Source organism: Triturus cristatus, chromosome 7, assembly GCF_964204655.1.
Source record: "Triturus cristatus chromosome 7, aTriCri1.1, whole genome shotgun sequence".
Classification (NCBI taxonomy): Eukaryota; Metazoa; Chordata; class Amphibia; order Caudata; family Salamandridae; genus Triturus; species Triturus cristatus.
Genome location: NC_140590.1, coordinates 570,160,389 through 570,184,679, shown reverse-complemented (window position 1 = coordinate 570,184,679; position 24,291 = coordinate 570,160,389). Strand labels below are relative to the sequence as shown.

Sequence of the window (24,291 nt, the reverse complement as noted above, 5' to 3'; positions counted from 1 at the left end):
CTTGTACCGTTCTTCTTCCTGTTTTAAGCTCTGCGTTTTATTTCTCTATGCATTCGTCTGCTTCTGTTTTATAGCTTGTTCTATGTACTGTGCCTCGCGTCTTTCCTTTTTTCTGGCCTCTCCTCTGCTGTCCTTCTTAGTGTTTCCCCCTCCCCTCTATATGAGTGTGTGTTTACCTTGATTTCTGGGTCTCTTGCAATGTTCTTTTGTTGTTCCCCTCTGTCCCTTCTCTTTATTGGCTGGAGAGGCCACGAAATTTGGGGTCCCCGAAAATGCCCACTCAACATATTCAAAGGAAAGCTCAAACATGTATTGAGCAAGGAGCAATGTCAACAAGTTAAACTCATTTTAGGCCTATAGGACCCTTAAGGCGGCTTAGAATTTGTATTTTTGCTTTGGGGGCCTGCTTCTCAACATCATCGTAACCTACAAACACTCGGGTCTTATCTAATTTGGGATGATACTAACCTTTTCTGTAAGCATGAATTGTTCAATATTCTGCTCATAAAAGTTTGTCAAGTCTTTTATGGTTACCTCGGGAAGCCACTTTATACAAGGACCCATCTCCCTATTGTAATAATCACACGGATCCCTTATTGTGAATGTGAGCTTTTTTCCTGTGATCAGGGTTTATAGCGAAATAGGGAAGCACAGAGACTCACTTTACACAGCACCTGTTTGCTCCAGAGGAATGCTAGAGCGCGCAGCAGTCCTGAAAAGTGCTTCAAATAAAAGGTGTGCAGGGACTCTGAACCACACAGATCCGTCTCATTACATCTAAGCCTGAGATAGTTTGTAACCTCCTACGTAAAGGTCCACGCTGCACGCATTGATTTAACAAAAACGTTGATGTCTTTAATGGCTAATGTAATGGATAATGTACTGAATGGCTAAATACTTATAAGGTCCCAAAGGCGAGACCTATTGGCTATGCCATGCTTGTTTGAATTTTGAAGAGACTATCATATTTTACGTGAAGTTTGCTGAATGTGTTCTAAAGACTCGGAGAGCTGAGCCAGAACCTTGGCTCAGCTTTATATCTGTTGATTTGTTGGCTCGCCCTTCTCTAATGATTCACCACAAAAGCACAGAGCAAGAGGTGAGGAGACGACCAGGGTAAGCACTGCATAGCAGTGCCCAGCCATTCCCCAAGCTCACAGTTAAAGCACAGCACGGTGCATGCCTACTTGGTACTGCACCGACATTTAGCTACTTTACAGTTATGTTTGGTTTCTGGAACCCACACAAGACACCCAGACATCCTGACTGGCACCCACCCCACGGGACAAAGGATGCAGGCCCTGCAGTTGCATCCACTCATACTGGGATGGAGGCTTGACTGCCCCTCGCCTCTCTGCTGCCACTCAATATATCATCTTTTTTTCACTGTTAAAGTCAGTCGGCTGAACCAGCAGCTGAGCTTGCCGGCTTGACTGTCTGGAAGGGTGTTACGCTGGTCCCTAGTTTGCTGCTTCCTGCACTGGTGCAGGGTGGGGGAGCGGGTGAACATATATAATGCAAGGCTTTGGGGGATGGAATGATTGAGTAAGGGAGGGGAAGTTTAACAAAGTAGAAAAGAAGATGCAGGCTGGGGGCGGCGGTGGTATCCAGCACAGGAGTGAAGGATGGCAGAAGAAACATATATAGTGGTGGGAGAGACCAACACGAAGCAGTGGCGTAACGAAAGTTGAGGTGGCCCTCCTCTAAGGTACAAATAGGGGCCCCTGCTCCAGATTTAATCCGGAGCTCGCAGGCCTGTGTACTGTGCTGATGGGGCCACCTGCAGCTCAGGGGCCCCTCCACTCAGCGGGGGCCTGTATTACGCCACCGACACGAAGTGAGAGAAGGAGGGCAGAACAAGACGTACAGGGTATTGGGAGAGCAAACGTCAGGGTGCGAAGTGCAGAGTGCCACCCGCTATCTACATTACATTGTTGCCTGTTCGCATCCTGAGGCCGGGCCGGGCCCGAGAGTTTAAACTAGTGCGCCTTTATGAAAGTAATTTGAAAATAATGTGAGATCACTGGGAGAAGCGCAGTTTAGCACGTTGGGACCACGTGTGTTTATAGTAAGGGAAAATAATCTGTCTTGAAGAATTGAGGGAATCCAATCTAAAGCGCTAGTGGAAAAAAACTCGCTTTTAGCGAACACGTTTCCGAAATGGGTTATGGTTCCCCATAATATTGCGTCTGTTCAAGTTAGGAGCCCTTCTGTGCTTCTTTTCGGGCTTTACGGTAATGTTCATACCGGTCCCTCTGGTTCGGCAAGGAGACAGAAATCCAAAACAAAATGCTTTGGGGGCAGTGCGCGGAAATAAACAAAAGGGGTGGGCAAGATCTCCGTACCCCTAGTGTGCTGGTGTGCGGAAGCAAGAGCGAAGTGAGAGGTACTTGGGAGAGAAGAGAAGAGAAGCGAAGCAGGGTTGGATTGGGATTAAAAATCGGCCCAGACACGCTAAATAAAAGTGGCCCACGTTTGCATATTGCCTTTCTGCAAAACATTTTATAACAAGCATTGGCATAGCCAATAGGTCTCGCTTTTGGGACCTTATAAGTATTTAGTTATGCAGCACAATATCCTTAGTGCAACAACATCAACTGTTGCATGGCTAAACACTTATAAGGTCCCAAAGGCGAGACCTATTGGCTATGCCAATGCTTGTTTACATTGTCCTTCCTTTAGAAAATATTTCAAATTATTAGCAGTATAAATGCTTTCAATCGTAAATGTAATCTTTATGAAAAGATATTCCCTAGCTCAGTTTTTAAGATGATTGATATAAATGCACACAAGGCCACCTCAGACTGCTGAAAGTGCATTAGGAGGTTAATGGTGCAGAGGTACACACTGCTGGGCTAAGTGCAACCATGTGATGGAAAAGGAAGGACGGCATTGAATGTGGTGAATATACTACAGATTGCATGGTTAATAATGTTTTGAGCACCTGTCTTTAGTTGACAAAAGAAGTACAACGACTACAACAGTGAATACTTGCATTATCCCAGCAATGCTCACAGCTCTCAAGATAGGAAATTTTTAGTGAAAAATCTACACTTTCGGGTTGCAGATACAAAAGTCTCTCTAAAATAATGAGATTGGTTAGTTGATAGTTAAACAGCAAGACAATAAGAATGAGCACTAGAGGCATGTGGCTGCACATACACAATATGGACACCAGGATAAACCTTCTGTATTCATTTTGTAGTCCAAAAACTACTCAGACCAAATTCAAGGCTCTGGCATTGGGGATTCTAGCACTGGTATCAAGCCACATCGGAGCCTAAAATCTAGTCTTGAGGACCAATCTAATTTGAAACATGTCAGAGGTCACTAGAGCGGGCCAAAATGGACTCCTAAAACATTAGTCTTCCCAAAAATATTTACTGAGAGTTTACGTGAACAAGTCATCCATGCTGCACCATAAAAGTAAAATGTCACACTCAAACCTGCCTTAAAGAACACTTCACTGGCTGCAAGTGAAGTACAGAAGTATATCCTAAATCGTCTGCTAGAATTGCCATAGAGAAAAGGTCAAAACAAACCAGCAGAAAACAATGCCTTCTATGGACCAACCAACAACTTTAGATAGAGTACCATCATGCCAAACTGCCATATGAAGTAAACGTGGCAAAAATGACATGGCCCTACTAGAAATAGAGGGCCACAGTCTCTGAACGCTACCTTTGTCAATGCTCGAGAGCCTAGTCAATTCATCAGCTCTTTGAAGAAATGTTTTCATTAAAAGTTCTACAACATTCTCTAGAGCACAGAAACAGGGTACTGTGGGAGTGGGCCATGATCAATTTTAAATGACCTACAGAGCAAATAAATAATATTTGTCCTTCAACCTTAGCAACTGACTACCTACTGTCTTTTATGGTCCAACACTGCGTTTACCAGGTGTACCTGTACCTATCTGAACAAAGTTCTCCAAAGGGGCATATAGGCTAGCTCTTTGGCATTATATATAGTAATACATATATTATTCTGATTTCTCCATTAAAACATAACTTTCAAACCACAATAACTACAATACATCATGTTATGCAAGAGGAAATCACAATAAATTAAACAATAAAATAACATGTCACCCATACACCAAGCCGAATAATCTTAGTAAAAATTAATTTAAAAAACACATTATGAGTTTGCACATGGGTATCTTCTTAAGCGAACTTGCCTACGACTTGCACTACTGCCACACACACTGCTTCCCATAAACATAAGAAAGCCTCCCATCTGCTGATCTTCGACACAACGTGCTTATATGATCTTCTAACCTCTCAACAGAGGGGCAAATCAGGTAAAAGTGCATCATCTCTTTAGCAATCCTCCTTCAAACAAAAACAAGAATGTTGTCCATTTCAAATCTAGATTCCAGTGGCACCATATTCATCCTAAACTTGCCTACCAAAGCTATTAAACTGTGCACAAGGAAAAGTCTAATAAAACAAGCCTCTTAAAAAGGAAGTGCGCACACTATAAAAGAACACAAGCATTTGCAATGCAATAGGTCTCGCATTTACGCGAGTTTGAGCTATTGACATTGCAAATGATAATGCCTTTTATTTTTGTTTTCGTTTTTAAAACCTAAATAAAAGGCATAGTCCTTTACAATGCCAATAGCTTAAAGTTGCGTAAATGCGAGACCTATTGTGGTACCTTCACATGTTGCTAGAAAGTTGCATGATCGGACTCCTACCGAAGTAACCCACCCCTAGCAGAAAAGAGTGAGAGAAATTGGGAGTACATGATTAACAGCAGCAAGAACGCATGATCAATTTAGGAACACACCGACAAAGAACTAAGGAAACACGATTAGCGGATAAAATGCTACCAGAATTAATAGCAGTAGGGAGCCTAATTGTAAGACTAGACCTCTCCAAGTGACTCTGTAGTCATGCAACTTATTACCATGCTCTGTAAGCCACCGTATACTGCAGAGCAACAAATAAAACAAATTAAGCTTTGTAAAATCATTATATAGGCCATGGCTAATATGGCACAGCTTCCACACAGCGAAGTAACGCTTGTGATAGACTGACATACTGACTACAGAGCTACAGAGACACTGTACGAAGTAACCAGAGCTCCGACACACAGAATGAAAACTATGAAAAGTCTCTACACATACAAATCACAGCTCCAGCCTACAGAATGAAAGCCATCAACAGACCGTTCACATACCCACCACCACTCTGATCAAGGTTGAAAGCTATGGACAGACCGTGCACACACCGACCACAATGCAAGACACACACAGATAAGCAAAGCTCGTGCCAAACCATGTATATCCTGGCGAAAGCTGCATCATACATAGTGGCTAAGGTATGGTAGACCATACACATACTTACTACAGCTTCAAAACATAGAATGAAAGCTATATGCAGACTACACCCACGGATCAGGTCATAGTGAATGAAAACAATGGTGAGACTGCGCTCATAAACACCACGGCACAGAGAGGCCGAATACAAACTATGGACAGAGCAAACCTGCGGACAAAAGCTCCAAAAATCAGAAAGTGAAAGCAATGGACAGACTGCACACATACTGACCACAGCTACGACAGAAAGAAGGAAAGCTCTGGAGAGATTTACATATACTTAACCACAGCTCCCGTACAAAGAAGGAAAATCCTAGATCGAATGCCCATACTGGACATCCCTTAGGCCCGTTTAAAGAATACTCGGGCAGAGTGCAATTGAGACCACGGCTGAAATGCAAAGAAAGCAGGCTACAGACTGCACATACTGACCACATCTCAAACACAGAACAAGCATTGGCCGCGCGGCAGTAAATGTAACGCCGCGCGGCTGTAAAAGCGAAGGTCATCGCCATTGCGATCACTTTGAAAGCGAAAGTGATCGCGATGACGGCCACAGCTTGCAGTGCATGCCCGCGCACATGCACTGCAAGCTGTAGCCGGCGGTAGCATTTTTTTAAGCCCTCACTTAAAGTCTCAGCCAGACCAGCGCAAGCGCTGGGTCAGGCGAGACCTAAAAAGGGGGGGGGAGAGGGTTTAAAAAAATGCATGGATTTGTTTACACTGGTGAAACACACCTGAAAACAAGTGAGGTCTTTTTTTTGCTTAGGCCCCCTACCCCCGCTCAATATGCATATATTAATGGGCCGGCCCAGGAAGAGAAAGGGAGTGACACTTCTGCCGTTGATAAAAGGGAGGTAATGGACGCCCATCTGCCTCCAGAAAGGCCACTCAGGCACCCACTGCACCGCTGGCGGCATCGAACAATACAGAAACCACCCAAATCGCCCCCCTCAGGCTGCTCAAAAAAGCAGCCCACCGCTGGAATTCAGAGATCGGCCCCTCGGGCATTGCCCAAGTGCACGCATTACCAATCCAACGCTGAAGAGAAGCCACATCTGCGGCAGCCGTTTCCTGCACGGTACTACAAACCACAGTACATTTGTGTAATCCCTCACGTGTGTAAAAGAAAAGCTAAAGATACATTTTTTAAAAACCTTGTTTTTAACTGTACATTTTATAATATTTCTACTCCTGTGTTATTGCCACCAGCGAGGTGTTGCACTCTTCTTGCGGATCGTTTCCTACTGGGAGGTCTGAAAGAAAGCACTGATGATTCTTGTATTTCCGATGTAAAGGTATGCATCATTCATATCTGTTGCTGAGTTGTATTCCGAACAGGAGACATACATCTGCTAATTGGTGGCCCTTTCCGACAGTAGCAAAGAACTAGTAATTACTGTATTTTCGATGTAAAAGTGAACTATGCATCCTTGAGGCCTGTTGTCATGTAAAGCCCAGTTGTGTGGTGATGACTGTTCTGCAATGTCAGTATTAGAAATTTTAGTTTTTCCTTGCTTTTAGGTGTTCCTGGATGTTCCTTATTCCACATTTGTTGATCTGAGGTATTTAGAAAGTAAACCGCCATTCAGAAAGACTCCTTGTAATAGTGCCTTTTTAGTTAGTCAGTTTGGCTTTTGAGATATGCCTAGAGAGGATAAGGGCTCTGTGTGCATTATTCTTAATCTCTGTAAGCGGCTGTGCACCGTTGCAGGGCTTGAGTTTGCATACTTTCTGCAGCCCATGGTCATGACAGAGGAGCTTGCTGTGGTAAGGCACCTGACATACAGTGGGTATTGTGGCATAGGCTTACGCTTTGAGTCTTCGTTGCTATTGATGGGTTGTAGTCAGTGTATAAAACCTGTAAAGTGAACACAAGTACGACAGTAAGTGTAGATTTAAGCATTTTCAATATAACATTTCTCTAAGGTTCTACTTAGTTGTTTTTGAAACAGTCACGTGCAGGATCTGTTGGACCCTGTATATTGTCATTTTGTTGCAGTTTTATATAGCATGAACTTGACCCAAAGGTATTGGAGCGCTTTGCATGAGCACCAGTTGCATTACACAAGAACAAATTCATTTTTGTGGTTTTCTTTTAGGCATGAGGGCATTAAGTAATTTACCCACAAACACAGGATGTTTAGCCAATGCCGAGATTCAAACCTGGTTCCTCAGTTCCAAAGTTGGCAGCTCTCGCCTTTACGACCCATTCTGATAGCAAAACCGTTTTTCCCAGCATAATTGTCTGTTTGTGTGTTCTTTAATTAGCTGTTGTGGTGAACATGTGTAGTTGTCAGGATGTGTATTGCTAGATCAGTCTTTGGTATTGAAGCGTTCAGCATCATAAAATGATCTGTAGACTACTGAGTACTCCTACACCCTGCCCTTTTCCCAGTCTCAACCTTTAGGGTATCAGGTCTTTGGCGGCCGGCACAGAAACTGTTTCTATAACTTTTCCTACCACATGCATACAAATTTCATACCCTTTTGGTCATCCTTTCTATGCACGAGCCCCCTCCTATTGATATAAATGAGAATCAGACCCTTCACACTTTTCTGTTAGCGTTTTTGCAGATTTTATTTCCTTCCATTTAATTTTTTCCTTTAGATGGGGTAGCTAATGTTGCAGTCCTCTGTGTTGATTACATATGCACCTTACTGGCCACTTACAGCAGCAGATCTGCACAACCTCTGTATCTAATGGTTGGGTCCTTGTCCTACTTTGTTATAGCCCTTTCTAGAATGGCATGACTGGCAAAGAGTGATGACATCAGCAGGAAGAAGAGTGATACCAAACTCTGTTCTTGCCGGTCCTCAATCGTGGAGGTCGTCCTCACTGGCCTCGTAAAGTGGTCTGAGTAACTCATGGAAAGATGAAAGGGCCTGGAAGGTCCTCCTGTTAACATTTTGTTCTCATTGTTGAAGGGCAGGAAGTGAAGCATGTGGGAGCAGAAAATCATTCTGGATCAAAACACCCTGCTCTGGAGACTATGTTGAACCGCTGAGTTGAGCCAAGTTCCTCAGACGGCCGCTGGAGGTTCCAAGCCACTGTTTCATTGACTAGGCTTTTTACTCTTTTATGTGCCAAGTGGTGCCGTTGTTCCTAGAAATTGAATGTCTCCCACCCACAGCAAAGGTAAGCTTTCCCAAGGCTCCATCTGCTTCAGAGACTTCCACCGTTCCACGCCTGGAGTGAAGCTGAGCTCCTACTGTGGGCAGTCATATAAGGTCGGGCAATCTTTGGACTCTTTCTCCATCCTCGTTGTTGAGCCTATCTCCCTCTGAATGCAGGTGGCTCTTTAGAAGAAGAGCACCACCCACTCTGCGTGCTGTGAGCCGTGATGCAGTAAGAAGTGCAGGAGGAAGTTCTCCCCGTGTGCTCAGACGCACACAGTCCACAATGAAGCTCAAAAAGAAGTCATCTTGGAAATCCTCCCAACACTGGACGCGCACTGTATAATGGAGTTCCTGACCCTACCGTCTGATATGCCAGTCCACTTCCTTCAGGAGCAAAACTAAATGCCAGTCACTCTTTATTGTGCATAATATGCAAAAACATTGATCATTTAAATCTTGAAGTTCCTATCATCTTCTAAAAGCCAAATAAAAACAAGAGAATTTATAAAACCTTGTACACAGAACAGAATTATTGAACATATCCCAGTTGTGTTAAACCTGTATCTTTTTGTAAAGACCCCATTTACAATTAAAGCGCCTGTACATTTTCTCCATCATAAACAATTCAAAGAAATTTGTCAAGCATTGCCCTCTTCCATGCCTATGCCGAGGTGGAACTTGAGCTGCCTACTGCTGAGCTATTTTAATACACAGAGGGCTCTGTTCAGTAACAAATCAGCTCTTAACCCCACTCTATAACATCTTCCAACTTCACAAGTCAATCAATCAAGTAGTACTTATATAGCGCTGATTATCACCCTAGAGAGCAAGGTCTTGAGTCCCTTCCTGAACAGGATAAGTGAGGGTGCGGAGGTGATGGGGGAGGGCATTCCAGGCTTTGTCAGCGAGGTAGGAGAAGGATTGTCCTTCAGAGCATCAGCAGCGGATATGTGGTATGTGTGCGAGGGCAAGGTGTGCAGAGGAGAGATTCCTTGTTGGTTGGTGGAAGTGCATGCAGTGGTTCATATATGCAGGTCCTTGGTCGTGGAGGCATGGGTCAGCAGCTTGAACTGGCATCTTTTCTGGACAGGGAGCCAGTGGAGGTCCTTCAGGTGCTGGGTGATGTGTGTCCTCTTGGGCAGGTTGAGGTTCAGTCTGGCAGCTGTATTTTGGATCATCTGAAGTCTTTGCATGAGTTCGGCGGTGGTGCCTGCATAGATTGTGTTGCCGTAGTCTAGTCGGCTGGTGATGAGAGCCTGCGTCACCGTTTTCCTGGTGCTGTTGGGTAGCCATCTGAAGACTTTGCAGAGCGTGTGGAAGCAGGCTTAGGAAACGGCAATGACCTGACTTTTAATTGAGAGTTTGCTGTCTAGGATGATGCAGAGGTTGTGGGCGTGGTCTGTCGCCGTGGAGGTATGTTTGAGCCCCGACGACCACCAGGAGTCATTCAGCAGAGCGGTGTGACTGCAGAAGATCAGAACCTCAGTCTTGTTTGTGTTGAGCTTCAAGTAGTTGTTCTTCATTCGGGTGGTGACTTTCTTCATACAGTTGTGGAACTTGGTCTTCGTCGAGGTGGGGTCTGCTGAGAGCGAGAGGACGATCTGGATATCGTCGATGTAGAAGATGACGTTGATGTTGTGAGATCTGGCGATGTCTGCGAGTGGTGTCCTGTAGATGTGGAAGAGAATTTGACTAAGGGATGATTCTTGGGGTATGCCGCAAATGGTGTGCTTGGGTTGCAAGGTGGGGTTTGACTGAGGGATGATCCTTGGGGTATGCTGCAAATGGTGTGCTTGGGTTGCAAGGTGAGGGGGGGGCGGACTTTCTGGGTGCGTCCAGTGACAAAGGATGCCAACCATCTGAGCACATCATCTGTGATTCCTATCTGGCATAGTCGATTGAGTGTGGGCAAAAAAACAAGTCAATCTCCCTGCAACCCCTGTCCAACTAACAGAGTGGGTATCATGTAGTTTGCAATAGTTCAGGGTAATCAGGGAAGGACCATTCAGTCATCTTAGTATTGTGATAATTGGGTAATCACTTCAACATCCACTTTTGTCCCTTGAACAGTATGACCAACATTTGAGATGTTTGGAGGCCTGGTCCAGATTGCACTCTCTGAATTTAAATTATCACACTATTTTAACATACCTCAATGAAACAGTTATCAGTACCTGAACAAGCCCTCCCTATGTCAACTTCCCATATGCATATCCTTAAGCACAAAAGTCTGCAAATGGTTATAAAACCTCCAGGTCTCTGCGTTGATACCTGTATCTTCAATAGCTTAGATGGGTCCCAACATACAATTAAGGCAACATATACAGTCTTGTTTCTAAAAAGGAAAAAAAACGATATGGTATTGCTTCAAATCAGAAAATTATCTTTTTTCCTGCCCCAAATAACTTTTTTGATTTGGGTAAATTTAGTATTCCTCAGCATTCTTTATTGCCTGTAGTTCGGTTAAAGCTCAAATGTATTTTTTGGCAAAAATGGGTACAAGAAAGCAGAAACCTACCCAAATGCACAAATCATGGAAGAGGGGCCATTCTAGCTAAATTACAGTTACTTATAAGTGATGGGAAGGGTGTTCCTTTGTTTTGGTTCATTAATGTAAGCCTTAATGATGATATCAAGTTCTGTTAGTAATGCCAGTATTATATAACTTCTATCCAGTTATCGCCTCCAAATCTATTTGCCTCTGTAACTATGGTAAGATGAACAATCACCATTTATGCTGTAAGCAGTCTGTCCTTGTCAAAAGGTGTGATCCTGAGCCTACCACATTTATAAATATTAAAAGATATATAAATACCAGTCATAATTGATACTGAAAAGGGCTCAATAAAATAAAAATTGCCAACCAACCAGGTAATAAAGGGATCGCTTAACTGGCTCCCTGTTATTTAGACTCTGGTTATGTTTAAAACAAATTTTAGTTATCGAATTAAAATACATCATTATCATCTATGCCTCAGAATGATGACCCAAACCATGTTATATATTGCTGCTCATAGTTCTGGCCAATCCAATTGATGAAATTAATTTAATGTCGAAATATTTGTAGAACAAGTATTTTGTCGCTGAACCCACATACCCAAAAACCTGAGGCCTCGGGCAAAGTGGGTGTCAACAAGCTGCTGTGAGAGAAGATTTCGGGAATACCCTGGTTTTCAATAGCATCCGGAACCTTAATACAGTAATACATTTGGTTATTTCCGGAGATGAGACAGAAGGGCGTGCCAAAGCTGAGTTGCCGCAACAGCAAAAGTGTAACCCCCCAGAGAAGTGGCAGAACGGTGGAATCGTAAGGAAAGCTTGGTGATTAGATCTTAGAACAGTACCAGGCAAAATGCTTAGAGCAGAGCCATTGATGGCCTTGTGAACAAGCCACAGGCATTTAAATTACGTTTTCTATAATGTGGAGCCATTGAAGGGAGGACAAGGCTCCTGAAATGTGGTCCCTGGCTCTTAAGCATAACATTAACTTGGCTGCATAATTTTGGATTGTTTGAATCTTTTGAATCAAATAGTCCAATAGCACCTGATAGGCTGAATTGAAATTGTAATTAAGTAATCTGGAGACACTGGCTTAATTTTCAGCATTGTGGTTCTGACTTTCTTTTCTTCCACTTGTATCAAAGTTGTCCAGTTGAGTAACAAGTCCTCCATCAAAGCAGGGTTCTCTTTATTTCAGGAGATCTCCTTATGTACTTTGATTTGTTTTCATGGATCTTCTTGATTTTTGCTGAAGAGCACAAAGTCGGCTCATTACAGAATTCTTGGAAAGAGCTTACTGTATTAGAAGATTAATCGGGTTGCAAAAAATATGTTTGGGGAGTTTAGAATAGAATTACTAAGATAGTCAGATTTGGCTTCCTTTATCTTTCCCTTGTATATCTTTAGTGACTTTTTATAATGTGCTAGCTTGTTTCTCCTCTCTTTACTAGTAGTGCTTCGTAGTCCGTGTACTACTTAATATTCATCTTGTTACACTAGATTTTCTTGGGTATCAGAGGTACTTCCTCATCCAATATCTTTATATGTTCTCTGTTAACTATGTCCAATGTGTCTGTAATAGTTAAAATGGAGAACATCCATTTATACTAAAGGTACTCTCAATTAAGCTTTTCTATATCAATCTTTTTCCATGCTCATCTCTTTGCACATGCTTGCTGAGGCAGTTTATTGATATCCCGTAATAAAGAAAAGATGATCAGAAAGTGATCGGTCCCAGGGAGGGCAGATTAGGGTTCCATTTGAATGAAACCTTATAGGGCAAAATATGGTTAAGGGGATGCTCCATTATGTGTGTAGCTTCCAAAACACACTAAGCCAACAAACATGCCTCTATTGTATTCCTAGATTGTTGGCTTCAACATCATTGTTCCTAGTAAGAATATTAAAATCCCCTAAAACCATCAGTGTTTGCCTACTAAGCGATCAATCATATCATATATCTTCCATGACTGCTTATCTAATTTTGAAGGGCAGTAAAATAGCAGAAAGTGAGGTGAGGTTTTAGCTGATAAAGCACTTCTAAAATGTCAGTGCTTCAAAATGACCATTGATAACTGTGTTATCTCTATCAATAATGGTTATCCTACTTCCTCTACGTCCTACGCTATTCTCTTGGATGATTTTGTTATCTTTAGATATTGAGCAACGTAACTCGGACCTGTAGCCTCTGACAACAGATTTCTGTTAAATAGATAAAATCCCACTTCTCCTTTACCAAATCATATATTTCAACTGTATGAGCAGGGATACATCAAGCATTAGGTAAGCCTCCTTTAATCGGGGCAGCCTCCTCCATTAAGTAAGCCTCCTTTAATTGGGGCAGGCTCTTCCTTTGCGAATACTTCTGGGGACTGAGGTACTTGAGGGAAACGGTGCCTCCTGTTAAAATCTCACACGTCCGCGTTCTGGCCCAGTTTGTCAATAACTTAGGCAATATGTTATGAGCTCATACATTTTTGTTATCTAAGTGTAATAGTAAACTTCTACGGAAAATTAACTTACCACTAATGGATGATGTCCTGCATGGTCTATATGGGCTTGGCACGGATGGGTACAGATAGGCTTGCCAACTGGGTAGTAACGCAGCGTGCACCTTTATATCCATGGCCACAGGCCTGCAGATGCCCAGAACCGTTTGGAAAAGTGGCGTGCTAACTCGCCAGAATGGCTCTAGTGTCCTAAGATAAACACTCTCTGCTCAGTCAACAGGGGATGGCAGATAAGAGAGCTCAGTAGATGAAACTAACAAAATCCTTCTAAATTCAGATGACTAACCTGTAAGTCTCACAATCATGGTCCAGCTAATAACCCCCGCCCCCTCAAATTCCATAGAATGGTAGAAAATAAAGTACAGAATAGCAACTTTTTTATAGAGCGTCTAATTAAAATCATAAAGATGTATTAGGCTTTAAATCTAATCATTACAATCAATTGAGTATAAGCATATTTAAAACAACGTTCCATTCATGAAGCCTAAAAAGCCCTTTAACCAAATAAAGCGAAGATCTAAAATCTTTATAAATCTTTTTTTATTTTTCTAATTCCACTTTGCACATCATAAAAAACAATTGAGTCCATTAATAGTCACAAAATGTATAAAGGTAAATAATCCAATCCTTAGGAAGTACTTTATGTAAACAATTTATACACAAGTTACAAATTCATAGTTTATCTAATACATCAAATATACAACTCTCTTTAAAACACATTCATAATTTCACATGGTTCTCATGTATAAAAAAGGAACAAGAATTGAAAATGATTGTTAAAATGTGTCCTTTGAGCCTGATATGCCCAACTGAATATATCTGTCGATGCGGCGTTTCAGTGAAACAATCAAATTAACATCACTTTCTTCAGGACAACTTTGATTTATTCAAATATGATCACTTTTACATAGACGAATCGTCTGATGATAAAGATTATACTCTCTGGTCTTATGGAGTATCGATATTATCCACTCCTGCGACAAACTTTGAGCCATTTAAACGTAATGGCTACTTCATGGTTTCGTAAAAATATGTTTTTAACAAATTTGTATAATTCCGTGAATGTGTACAGGAATATTAGAATATGGCGTTATGAAGTTAGCATCTCGTGTATCAATGCCTTTTTATAGATATAGGTAAACTCGTATCGGCTTTTCTTCCGCCAAGATTGTTGAGAATATTAAAAGCACTTTTTAAATATTAGTTGGATTAACTTTTTCTCTCTAGGCACTTTTCTGTGATCGTCCAAAGCAACGTCCATCTGTTTCCAATCTCGGTATGTCCAAGCAACTGCTAAGGCCACTGTTTCTTGATGCATAACATCATGCATCACCCATTGCCACTCTCTGCTGGAGCCCCTTCTTCATCTGGTGTCTGGGCATACTCCCTTAAGGCATGTGCCTATCGGAGATATACAAATGGCTACCCCCATCTGCATTTTGCCAACACTCTGCTCTACTGGCTTCCTTACAGAGGGATAGAGATTTGCCTTAATTTTCCTCACTTTTTGCATAGTCATTTGCTGTGGAATGGGAATGAGCTAGGACGTAAGAGCAGGTAACTGTTACCTTCATGGGTACTCCATTACTTTTTGTCTGTAGGCTCTGCCATTGTCTGAAATCACACACTATTTTTCTTCTTTTTCAAATTGAATGGAACTGGCAATCGTGCTTGCATGCGTTGAGATGGGGTATGCACCTCACATGATATATGCACACATAGTCATTACTGGCACACAAAGCTGTGTATTAAAAGAGCTTTGCAGGTATTTTCTGGTCCAGCCACTGAGTGGCATGAATACCCTGCTGGTTGATAACAGAAAATAACCAATGGACTAAGAGTAATGAAGTTACCATACAGCTAACTTCATCCTTTATGTCACTGTTGATGCATGTTAGATGCTGAGTGGACCTTTCTGTGTCTGGTTAGAACATATAATCTGGTGCTGAAAAAGAATGTTTAATTCAAATGAATAAAAATTTTCTAGGTTCATTAAAACCATTGCACATTTTCGAACACATCTCAAAAAGTGCAAATGAAGTAAAAACAGTGACTCAGATAAGTCAACTCATCACAAGATACGTCTAGTACATAATTTAAAAAAAGGAAAACATTTAAAAACAGCTTATGATCTATATTATGAGAGTTTCTCATGTATCTTGACCCACCAACTTGAGAAAAAGTAGTCGATGTATAGGAATATTATAAAGAGTATTTTCTTTCTTTGAGCTTGAATAAAGCATCCTGAAAATCCTTGGGGACTAGATATGTTTCTAGCAGAGAAGACTTTTGCCCTGATTCCCTCCTTTGAAAGAAGTGCAACGAATCTGAAAGTATGTATACCCATGCATGTGTGTTTGAGCCCAAGAAAACAACCAATGTTTGTAGCCATAGTTATTTTAATATTAAACGGAGCTTTGCAAGTGATGTAGATTACAAGCGACCAAGAGATAAAGCTTCCTGATTAAAAATCGTGAACGAAGACTGGAAAGCACACCCTCTGTGTTTTGCATTTGTGCTTGTTGAAAATAGGCACCCATCCAACCGCGTGGAAACTGATTGAAAAAAGAAGCACAAGCAGACATGCGGGTGAGCACACACTCTTTTGCTTCCATTATGATGCTGAGGTGCAGTGTCTGATAACCTCTTACATGGATAAGGTCATCCTGGCTTATGATTGAGGAGATGGCGGAACACAAAATGGGATATGCGACAACTGAGTACATTAGGACACAGAATACAAGAACATCTCTGAAGCTGAAAGTTAGGATTGCTGGTATACTAACTGTTGTAAATGTCTTTCCTTTGCAGTCGGAGTTCTGTGCACTTACACACATAGTGAGGCTCGATCTGAGTAAGAACCAGCTCCTACAGCTGCCGTCCGACTTTGGCCGCTTGATCAATCTGCAGCATCTCGACTTACTGAACAACAGACTGAGTGTCCTTCCTGTCAGCTTCTCCCACCTGAAGGTAATGCACAGCCTCCCAGAGCGCTTGGAAAATAACAAGTTATTCATTCTAGTCAACCATGCACTTTTCATAGCACCCTATTTAGGTTTCACCCACAGACAGTCAAAGCTTTTGTTAAAGACATATTTTGAAAAATACAATAAAGAGTGAACTTTGGATCTACCCCTTGCACGTGTGTGGATGGCTTTCTTAGCTATGACAGTCCCTTACTCTTCAAGCATAGCTTCTTTACCATCCTTTTGATTGGATGAGTTGTATCCTTCCACACCTGAAATGAGGAGCTACTTTAAATTTTTATAGCACTCCATTGGAAGAGTATAGCTTTCCTTTCTCCCCAGTCGGCTCACCACCACGTCATACTTGCCCCCAAAGGGTAGGTTGCTCTCCGCCTATTTAGTTTCTATTTTGTACCTTTCTTTGTTTGTAAATTGAATGTGTGAGAACTGGGCAGCTGCACACTGCTACCAGGCCTCTCGCTGTCCCACTTGTCTGTTGCTCCTTGTCTCTCGCCCCACCCACACTTTTTTATGACATGATCGTATAGTGAAGGAAAGGAAATTAACTATTCATGATAATGTGAAGTTTCCTTGGGAGGATATTGTGATGATCAGGCCTGACTCTTCAAAAAAGTGTTTGCCTCTCCTTTTGACTCATCCAGATTAGAAAACTACTGCTTACATCATCCTTCCTTTCTGGATGGCATACCTTCAGTTTCCACCAAGGCTCCCAAACACCTAAACATACCAGTAGTGGGTGGGCTTAAAGAAATGCAAAGTTTCTGCTCACAGAGATGCACTTGATAGTTTGTTTGAGGGAGACATATGTTGTATAGTTATCATTCCAAAGATTTCAATTAAAAAGGATAGGTGAAAGCTGTCAGGAGAACTGGTATTTAACTCACTTTTTATGGTTATAGTGTGCTTTGGCAAGGAGGGGGACTGCATGTGTATCCTAAGTGTATCTAGAAGTTGTGAAACGTCCTTTTATGCTGGAACAAAGACAAAACGTTCACCAGGTGTGATACACAATTTCATGATTGTTTTGTTAATTTACTCATGAGAATCTTTTTTTAAATTTTTTTTTAGAGGGATGAGTCGCGCTCATCTACACAAGATTATTTTATCCACCAGTGATATTGTGATCACAGATACTCTGAAACTACCAGAGATAGACTTACCAACCAGAAAATGTGGGGACGTTTCTCCTTAGTATCTCCTAAACCAGAGCATCCGCAAACTCAGTTCTCAGTGAAACAGTAAAAGATGATTTTGCTTGCTGCCTTGACATTTCCAGGTACCATAGAGTGGCCCTAACATTATTCATGTGATTGACTAGTGCTTCTGGTGATTTGGCCAGAATCCTCGGACAATCGCTGAAGTACAGGGAATTGTGCATCCCTTGCTACCTTGTCTTGTCATCAACTCCTACAACAAACTTCTCTTTCAGGGGAGCCTCATCAATAGTCATAAGCATTATAATATTCCCGCCCATGTGCGGGATCTTGGAAACAGTATATTATATGTGCCCCACATATATATATCCATACATATATACCTATATGTATACACAAGCAATTGCAGCCCATAAACCCTAGAGCTGAACCATGCTGTAAGTAATTTCCACTACACATAAGAAAATAGCATTATAAAAATGAGAAACAACATTATAAATTGTTTGGAAACTGTTTTAATGCTTAGAAAACAGCAGAAATTCTTAGAAAACACTGAAAGCATAGGAAGCTCCCAGGCTGCATTGCAAATACCCAGTCTAAAAAGACTGAAAAGCTAACTCATAGCTGCATAGCAAAAAACTGACACCGTTCCTTTAAGGCACACCTGACCCCCACCTTCCCATCATGCCTCAGGAGTGGCAGTTAGGTCAGTTGTTCTTTCCGGCTCCTTCTGGAAGGATCCTGGCAACAGTGCTCCACTTTTTTCTGAGTTTGTTAACTTTCCCGAAGACAAAAGATTGGTCTAGTAAACTAACTCCTTGTCCATGTGATGGGCAATCAGAACAATCGCTATTGCACGTAGTCCTCTTCTGTAGTTACTATGAATTTCCACGCCAAAAATGGATTTTACCTCTATTAAAATTCATAGGCCTACGCCAGTGTCGCCCGGCCCTCCTTGCTTTACAATGTTTGGACACTGAGTACAGCATCTTACCAACAGCCAGTTTTTTAAAAGCTTGTGTTAAATATTGTGCAAACCATGACCCTTCTTATATCGCTAGATTGTAATTGTGATTAAGACTGAAAGAAATAATGTGTTATATACTACTTGTTGGTACAATCCGCGTATAAGAACCTTTTCATGATCTACATGAATTCTCTTGATTTTAAAGATTTGTTTTTAAACTTTTGTATGCTTTTATGGACACAAAATTTGTATCCGAATAAAGTTTTAATTGATTGATTGATTGAGTTTGTCAGAAAATATTGTCTATTTTTCAACTGTTTTTTCCCTTACTTCGACGTTTTACATCTAAGTAAGTAAGAGGCTGTCTTTTTTAGGCAGTTTTGGGCATTTTTTCCAACTTAAAATGCCTTCTCTTTTCGATCCTTGCCCTGCTTGTGGCAAGAAGAAGGCCAGGACTGACTCTCATAGGGTCTGTATCCTGTGTTTACCGGAGGATCATGATTCCAAGACATGTACTCACTGCCAGAGCCTGTCCAAAAGAACTTTGAAGGACAGAGAGCGAATTCGCATTTATGGCCTGGCACAACCATCCAGAGGCCGATCTCCGGTGAGGAAGGGCTCCAAGAGGCCTAGAGATTCATCTAGGAGCAAGTCCTCTCGTCCTTCCGCCTCAGCGTCGGGCTCGGCGCTGAGGAAAGATGTTCCGGTAGGTCGTGTTTCCAAGAAGAGACTTTCGACAGCGGGCTCGCCGTCGAGAGCAGGTACGTCGTCGACGTCGAAGTCCAGACCGCCATCGTCAACTCGGCGACGATCGGCGTCGAGATCTAGAGCCTCTCCGCCGTCGTCAACCCGGCGACGTTCGGCGTCGAGAGACACCACCCCTCCGCCGTCGTCAACCCGGCGACGATCGGCGTCGAGGAGCAGGGAACCTCCGCCGTTGTCAACCAGGCGACGATCGGCGTTGAGGAGCAGAGAACCTCCGCCGTCGCCAACCCAGCGGCGATCGGCGTCGAGGAGCAGGGAACCTCCGCCGTCGTCATCTCGACGACTATCGGCGTCGAGGAGCATGGACCCTCCGCCGTCGTCAACCAGGCGACGACCGGCGTCGAGGAGTGTCACCCCTCCGTCGTCGAGGGCACGATCCCCTCCGTCGTCGAGGCTCCATCAGCGTTCGACGTCGAGACAGCAGGATCCTCCGCCGTCGTCATCCAAGCGGTGTTCAGCGTCGAGGTTGGCATCCGCGTTGACGTCGAGAGTGGCAGCATCTCCGCCGGCGTCCCCACGGCGTTCGGCGTCGAGGGAGAGAGGGCCTCCATCGTCTGCTTCACATCGCCGTTCGACGTCGAGGCGGCATTCTTCGCACACTGAACACGGCCGCCGGTCCGCATCGAGGCGTCGTTCGACGTCGAGAGAAGAGTCCCGGCGAGAAAGGAGACGACGCCACGGATCGACGTCAAGACCACGCTCGACGTCGAGACAGGCCTCGGACAGGTCGGTGGTCCTGGTGACAGAGTCGGCGTCGCGCCATTCCTCCTCTCACTCAGGGGCATCTCCACGACCGGCAATTCCACGAGAGCCTGCAGGCCAACCCCGTAGGTCTTCCCCTCAGACTCAAGGGACCATTAATCTGTCGCCCAGATGGCTGCTGCCAGCACGTCATTGGCAGGACTCATGGGCTACAAGGAGGCTGCGGGAATACGTCAGTCCAGTGCATGACTCTCCGCTGCAACGGCTGGTGGCGGCTGTGGACAGAGCTAGCCCCCCCAGGCCAACACGTCAGAAGTCTCCAGACGACAGGCGACGCAGATCGCGCTCCCCCAGACGGGAGGGGCGTTCATCTGGATCACGGGCTCGTGATCATCGCCGGAAGCGGAGGACTCCATCATCGTCCTCTTCCTCGTCCACCAGGTCCTCCATCAGGGACTTTTCACCCACGCTGTCGGGCAGCCCAGTGTCCAGGGTCTCGCCCATTGACGACATCAACACCTACCAGGAGGTGTTGCAGCGGGGAGCGCAGAAGCTGGGGATTGAGATGTCTGTCCCCCAAGTCACCACGTCGGTGATTTTTGAAACACTTTGCCAGAAGTCTGCCTCTCGTCCACTGCTGCCTTTGGTCCCAGGAATCATGGAACCAGTCATGGACACCTTTCTCACCCCGGCGACCGTCAAAGCGGTTCCGGCTCGTATCCTCAAAAAATACAAGCCAGCTACCTCTGACCCCGTCTTTGTGAAGATGGACCCGCCTGCGGACTCCGTCATAGTGGCAGCTGCAAGAAAGGGTCAGACGGCGTCGGCCTCCTCTTCCGTTCCTCCAGATAAGGAGAGCAGAACCCAGGACTCCTGGGGACGCAGGGCCTGCTCTTCCGCGGCGGCGTCCCTCAAAATCTCCAGCGCGGCGGCGCTTCTGGGCAGATACGATAGGGCTCTCTGGGACTCGATGGAGCGATTCAAGTCCAAGCTCCCCAAGGAGGACCAAAAGGACTTTGAGGAGATTGTTACTGAAGGGGCTCTGGTGGCTAATCAGTCGATTAGCACAGCGGCGGATGGTGCGCTAATCTCAGCCCACTCTTACACACATGGCGTGTGCGCCAGGAGGTCGTCCTGGTTGCGGCTGACAGGGCTCAAGCCAGACGCACAGCAACGGATTTTAAACCTCCCGTTCTCTGCCACCTCCCTCTTCGGCACTCACACGGATGAGGAGATGGGGCGCATGAAAACTGAGCTAGACACCCTCAAAGCTGTGGGCTTGGAGAAGAAAAGGGAATTCAAGCGCCGTTTTCGACCCACCCAACGCAAGGGGCCTCAACAGAGGGTTCAAACCCCTCAGTGGTCTCAGAGTAAACCCCAAGGAAAATCGCAGTTTCGCGGCGGAAAGTCCGGCAGGGGCAGAGGTGGACACCAGCAACAGTCCTCCACTACCACAAGAGGAGGAAAGTCATGAGCTGTGGCTTCCTCTACGACCGTTGCCCACTCCAGTGGGAGGAAGTGCGTCACAACATCTAGCAGAGTGGGACAGCATCACAAAAGATCGCTGGGTGCTGAATATACTGCGACATGGATATGCGCTACGTTTTCGAGCGCGTCCCAGAGACATCCCGCCAAAAAGGTCCCGTCCTCACCACTTAAAACTACTCCAACAGGAGGTGAGGGCCCTTCTGCAGAAACAGGCCATAGAAAAAGTTCCTCCTTCACAGGTCGGAAAAGGAGTGTACTCCCGGTACTTCCTTGTGCCCAAAAAAGATCAAGAGCACAAGTTTCGGCCGATTCTGGACCTTCGTCTCCTAAACAAAGTCATCGTCAAGGAGAAGTTCCGTATGTTGGCGCTTCACCAAATATGTCCACATCTGCAAGTCGGGGATTGGATGTGTTTGGTGGACCTCCAAGATGCGTACTTTCACATTGCAATAGCGAAACATCACCGCAGGTACCTGAGGTTTGTGCTTGGAAGCAAGCATTATCAGTACAAAGTCCTTCCATTCGGACTCAAGTCGGCTCCGCGAGTCTTCACCAAATGTATGGCAGTGGTGGCGGCCTGCCTACACAAGCAGGGTCTCTTCGTCTACCCGTACCTAGACGACTGGTTGCTGAAGGCTCCATCCCAGCAGCAGGTGAAGAAAGACTTCCAAATCTGTCTGAGACAGTTGCACGCTCTCGGCCTTCACGTCAACATGGCAAAGTCCGTGCAGCAGCCCACTCAGTCCATCCACTACCGTGGCTCCGTTCTGGACACAAGCGTGGGACGAGCGTATCCTTCGGGGGAGAGACTGTCTTCACTGAAGAGGAAATGCAGGCTTATGCAGCAGATGCAGAGGCCGTCAGCCCGGCAGGTAGCATCTCTGCTGGGATCCATGGCGTCCTGCATTTTTCTCATTCCCAACGCCAGACTGCGAATGAGACCTTTGCAGCAAGCCCTGGAGGACCAATGGGATCAGTCCACAGGCCGTTGGGGAGATCGAATCTCTCTCTCCCAGGTGGCAAAATCTTCCCTAGCATGGTGGACTCGTCAGGACAATCTGTTGGTGGGAGTCCCGTTTCACCACCCACTTCCGGTGCAATCGGTGGTGACAGATGCATCGCTGCAAGGCTGGGGGGCCCACATGGGGTGCCTCCAAATACAAGGTCGGTGGTCTGCAAAAGAACAGGGCTACCACATAAATATGCTAGAGCTTCGGGCAGTCCACCTTGCTCTAAAGGTGTTCCTCCCAGCAATCAAGGCCGACTCAGTCCTTGTGCAGACCGACAACACCACGACCATGTTTTACCTGAACAAACAGGGCGGGACTCGGTCACGCCCCCTCTCCCTGGAGGCGCAGGCGATCTGGCACTAGCTGCTCGCCCGGAACCTCTCGGTAGTGGCAGTGCACCTTCCAGGGGAGTTGAATATCAAGGCAGACGCACTCAGCAGGCACTTCGAAGATCAGCCCGACTGGGTGCTGCACGACGACGTGGTGGCAGACCTGTTCCGTTGTTGGGGTCGTCCAGACCTCGATCTGTTTGCAGACGACAAAAATTCAAAATGCCACGCCTTCGCGTCCAGATTCCACCGTCCAGGGACCAGGGGGAATGCTCTTTTGATGGATTGGTCCGGGACATTTGCCTACGCCTTTCCGCCCCTGCCTCCGAAGGTGGTATCCAAGCTGCTCAGATCCGACATGAAGATGATCCTCATAGCTCCGGACTGGCCACGCCAGTGGTGGTACCCGGACCTTCTCCATCTCTCAGTGCGACCTCACAGGCGACTGCCTTGCAGGCCGGACCTGCTGTCCAAGATGGGCGGGAGGATTCTGCATCCCAACCTTCCCTCACTGAACTTAACAGCATGGCTCCTGAGGTCCTGCAATACGGACATTTAGGTCTACCACCGGACTGCATGCATATTCTCAAGGAAGCGAAGCGACCCTCCACGAGAGGGTCTTATGCGTTTAAGTGGAAGAGGTTCTTCATTTGGTGTAGGGAGAATCACCTTGATCCTACAAAGGGGCAGGAGGACGTCATCCTTCCGTACCTCCTTCACTTAGCTAAATCAGGCTTGAAATACGCATCCATCAGGGTCCATTTGTCTGCCATTACAGCTTACAGGAGGTCTCCCAGTCAACCTTCCTTTTTCCAGATGCAGGTGGTCAAGGACTTTTTGTAGGGGCTGAAAAAAGTTTACCCCCCTGTTCGAGTTGAACTTAGTGTTATCCAAGTTGATGGGCCCACCTTTTGAGCCGATCCACAAAGCTTCTTTACAGCATCTGTCGTGGAAGGCCGCTTTTCTGGTAGCCATTACATCGGCACGCAGAGTAAGCGAAATCCAGGCGCTGTGTACTACAGAGCCATACACAGTTTTTCACCAGCACAAAGTGGTCTTAAGGGCACATCCATCTTTTCTCCCTAAGGTAGTGTCTGATTTTCATATTAATCAGTCCATTTCTCTGCCATCCTTCTTCCCGAATCTAGCGACCCCGGCTGAGCGGTCGCTCCACTCCTTAGACCTCAAGAGGGTACTTAAATTCTACCTGGCAAGTACCAGGGGCATTAGGAAGACGGATCAGCTGTTTGTCAACTATGGCGCCATGAGAACAGGCTTCCCAGCAGCTAAACGATCCATTTCCAGATGGATTGTTTCCTGCGTTACCCTAGCCTACCAGCTGGCGAAAAGGCCCTTACCTTTAGCCCCTAAGGCTCATTCTACTAGGGGGAAAGCGGCCACAGTAGCTTTCTTGCATGACGTTCCAATGGCAGA

At 45.0% G+C, this 24,291-nt stretch overlaps 1 protein-coding gene across 1 annotated transcript in view; it reads left to right on the top strand.

The window, feature by feature from the left end:
* Positions 1–24,291, top strand: part of LRRC59 (leucine rich repeat containing 59) — a 97,163-nt gene that overhangs the window by 50,189 nt on the left and 22,683 nt on the right. Inside the window, exon 4 of the mRNA XM_085617102.1 lies at positions 16,267–16,425. Within this exon, the coding sequence (XP_085473228.1) occupies positions 16,267–16,425 (159 nt within the window). The remainder of the gene's footprint in view (positions 1–16,266; positions 16,426–24,291) is intronic.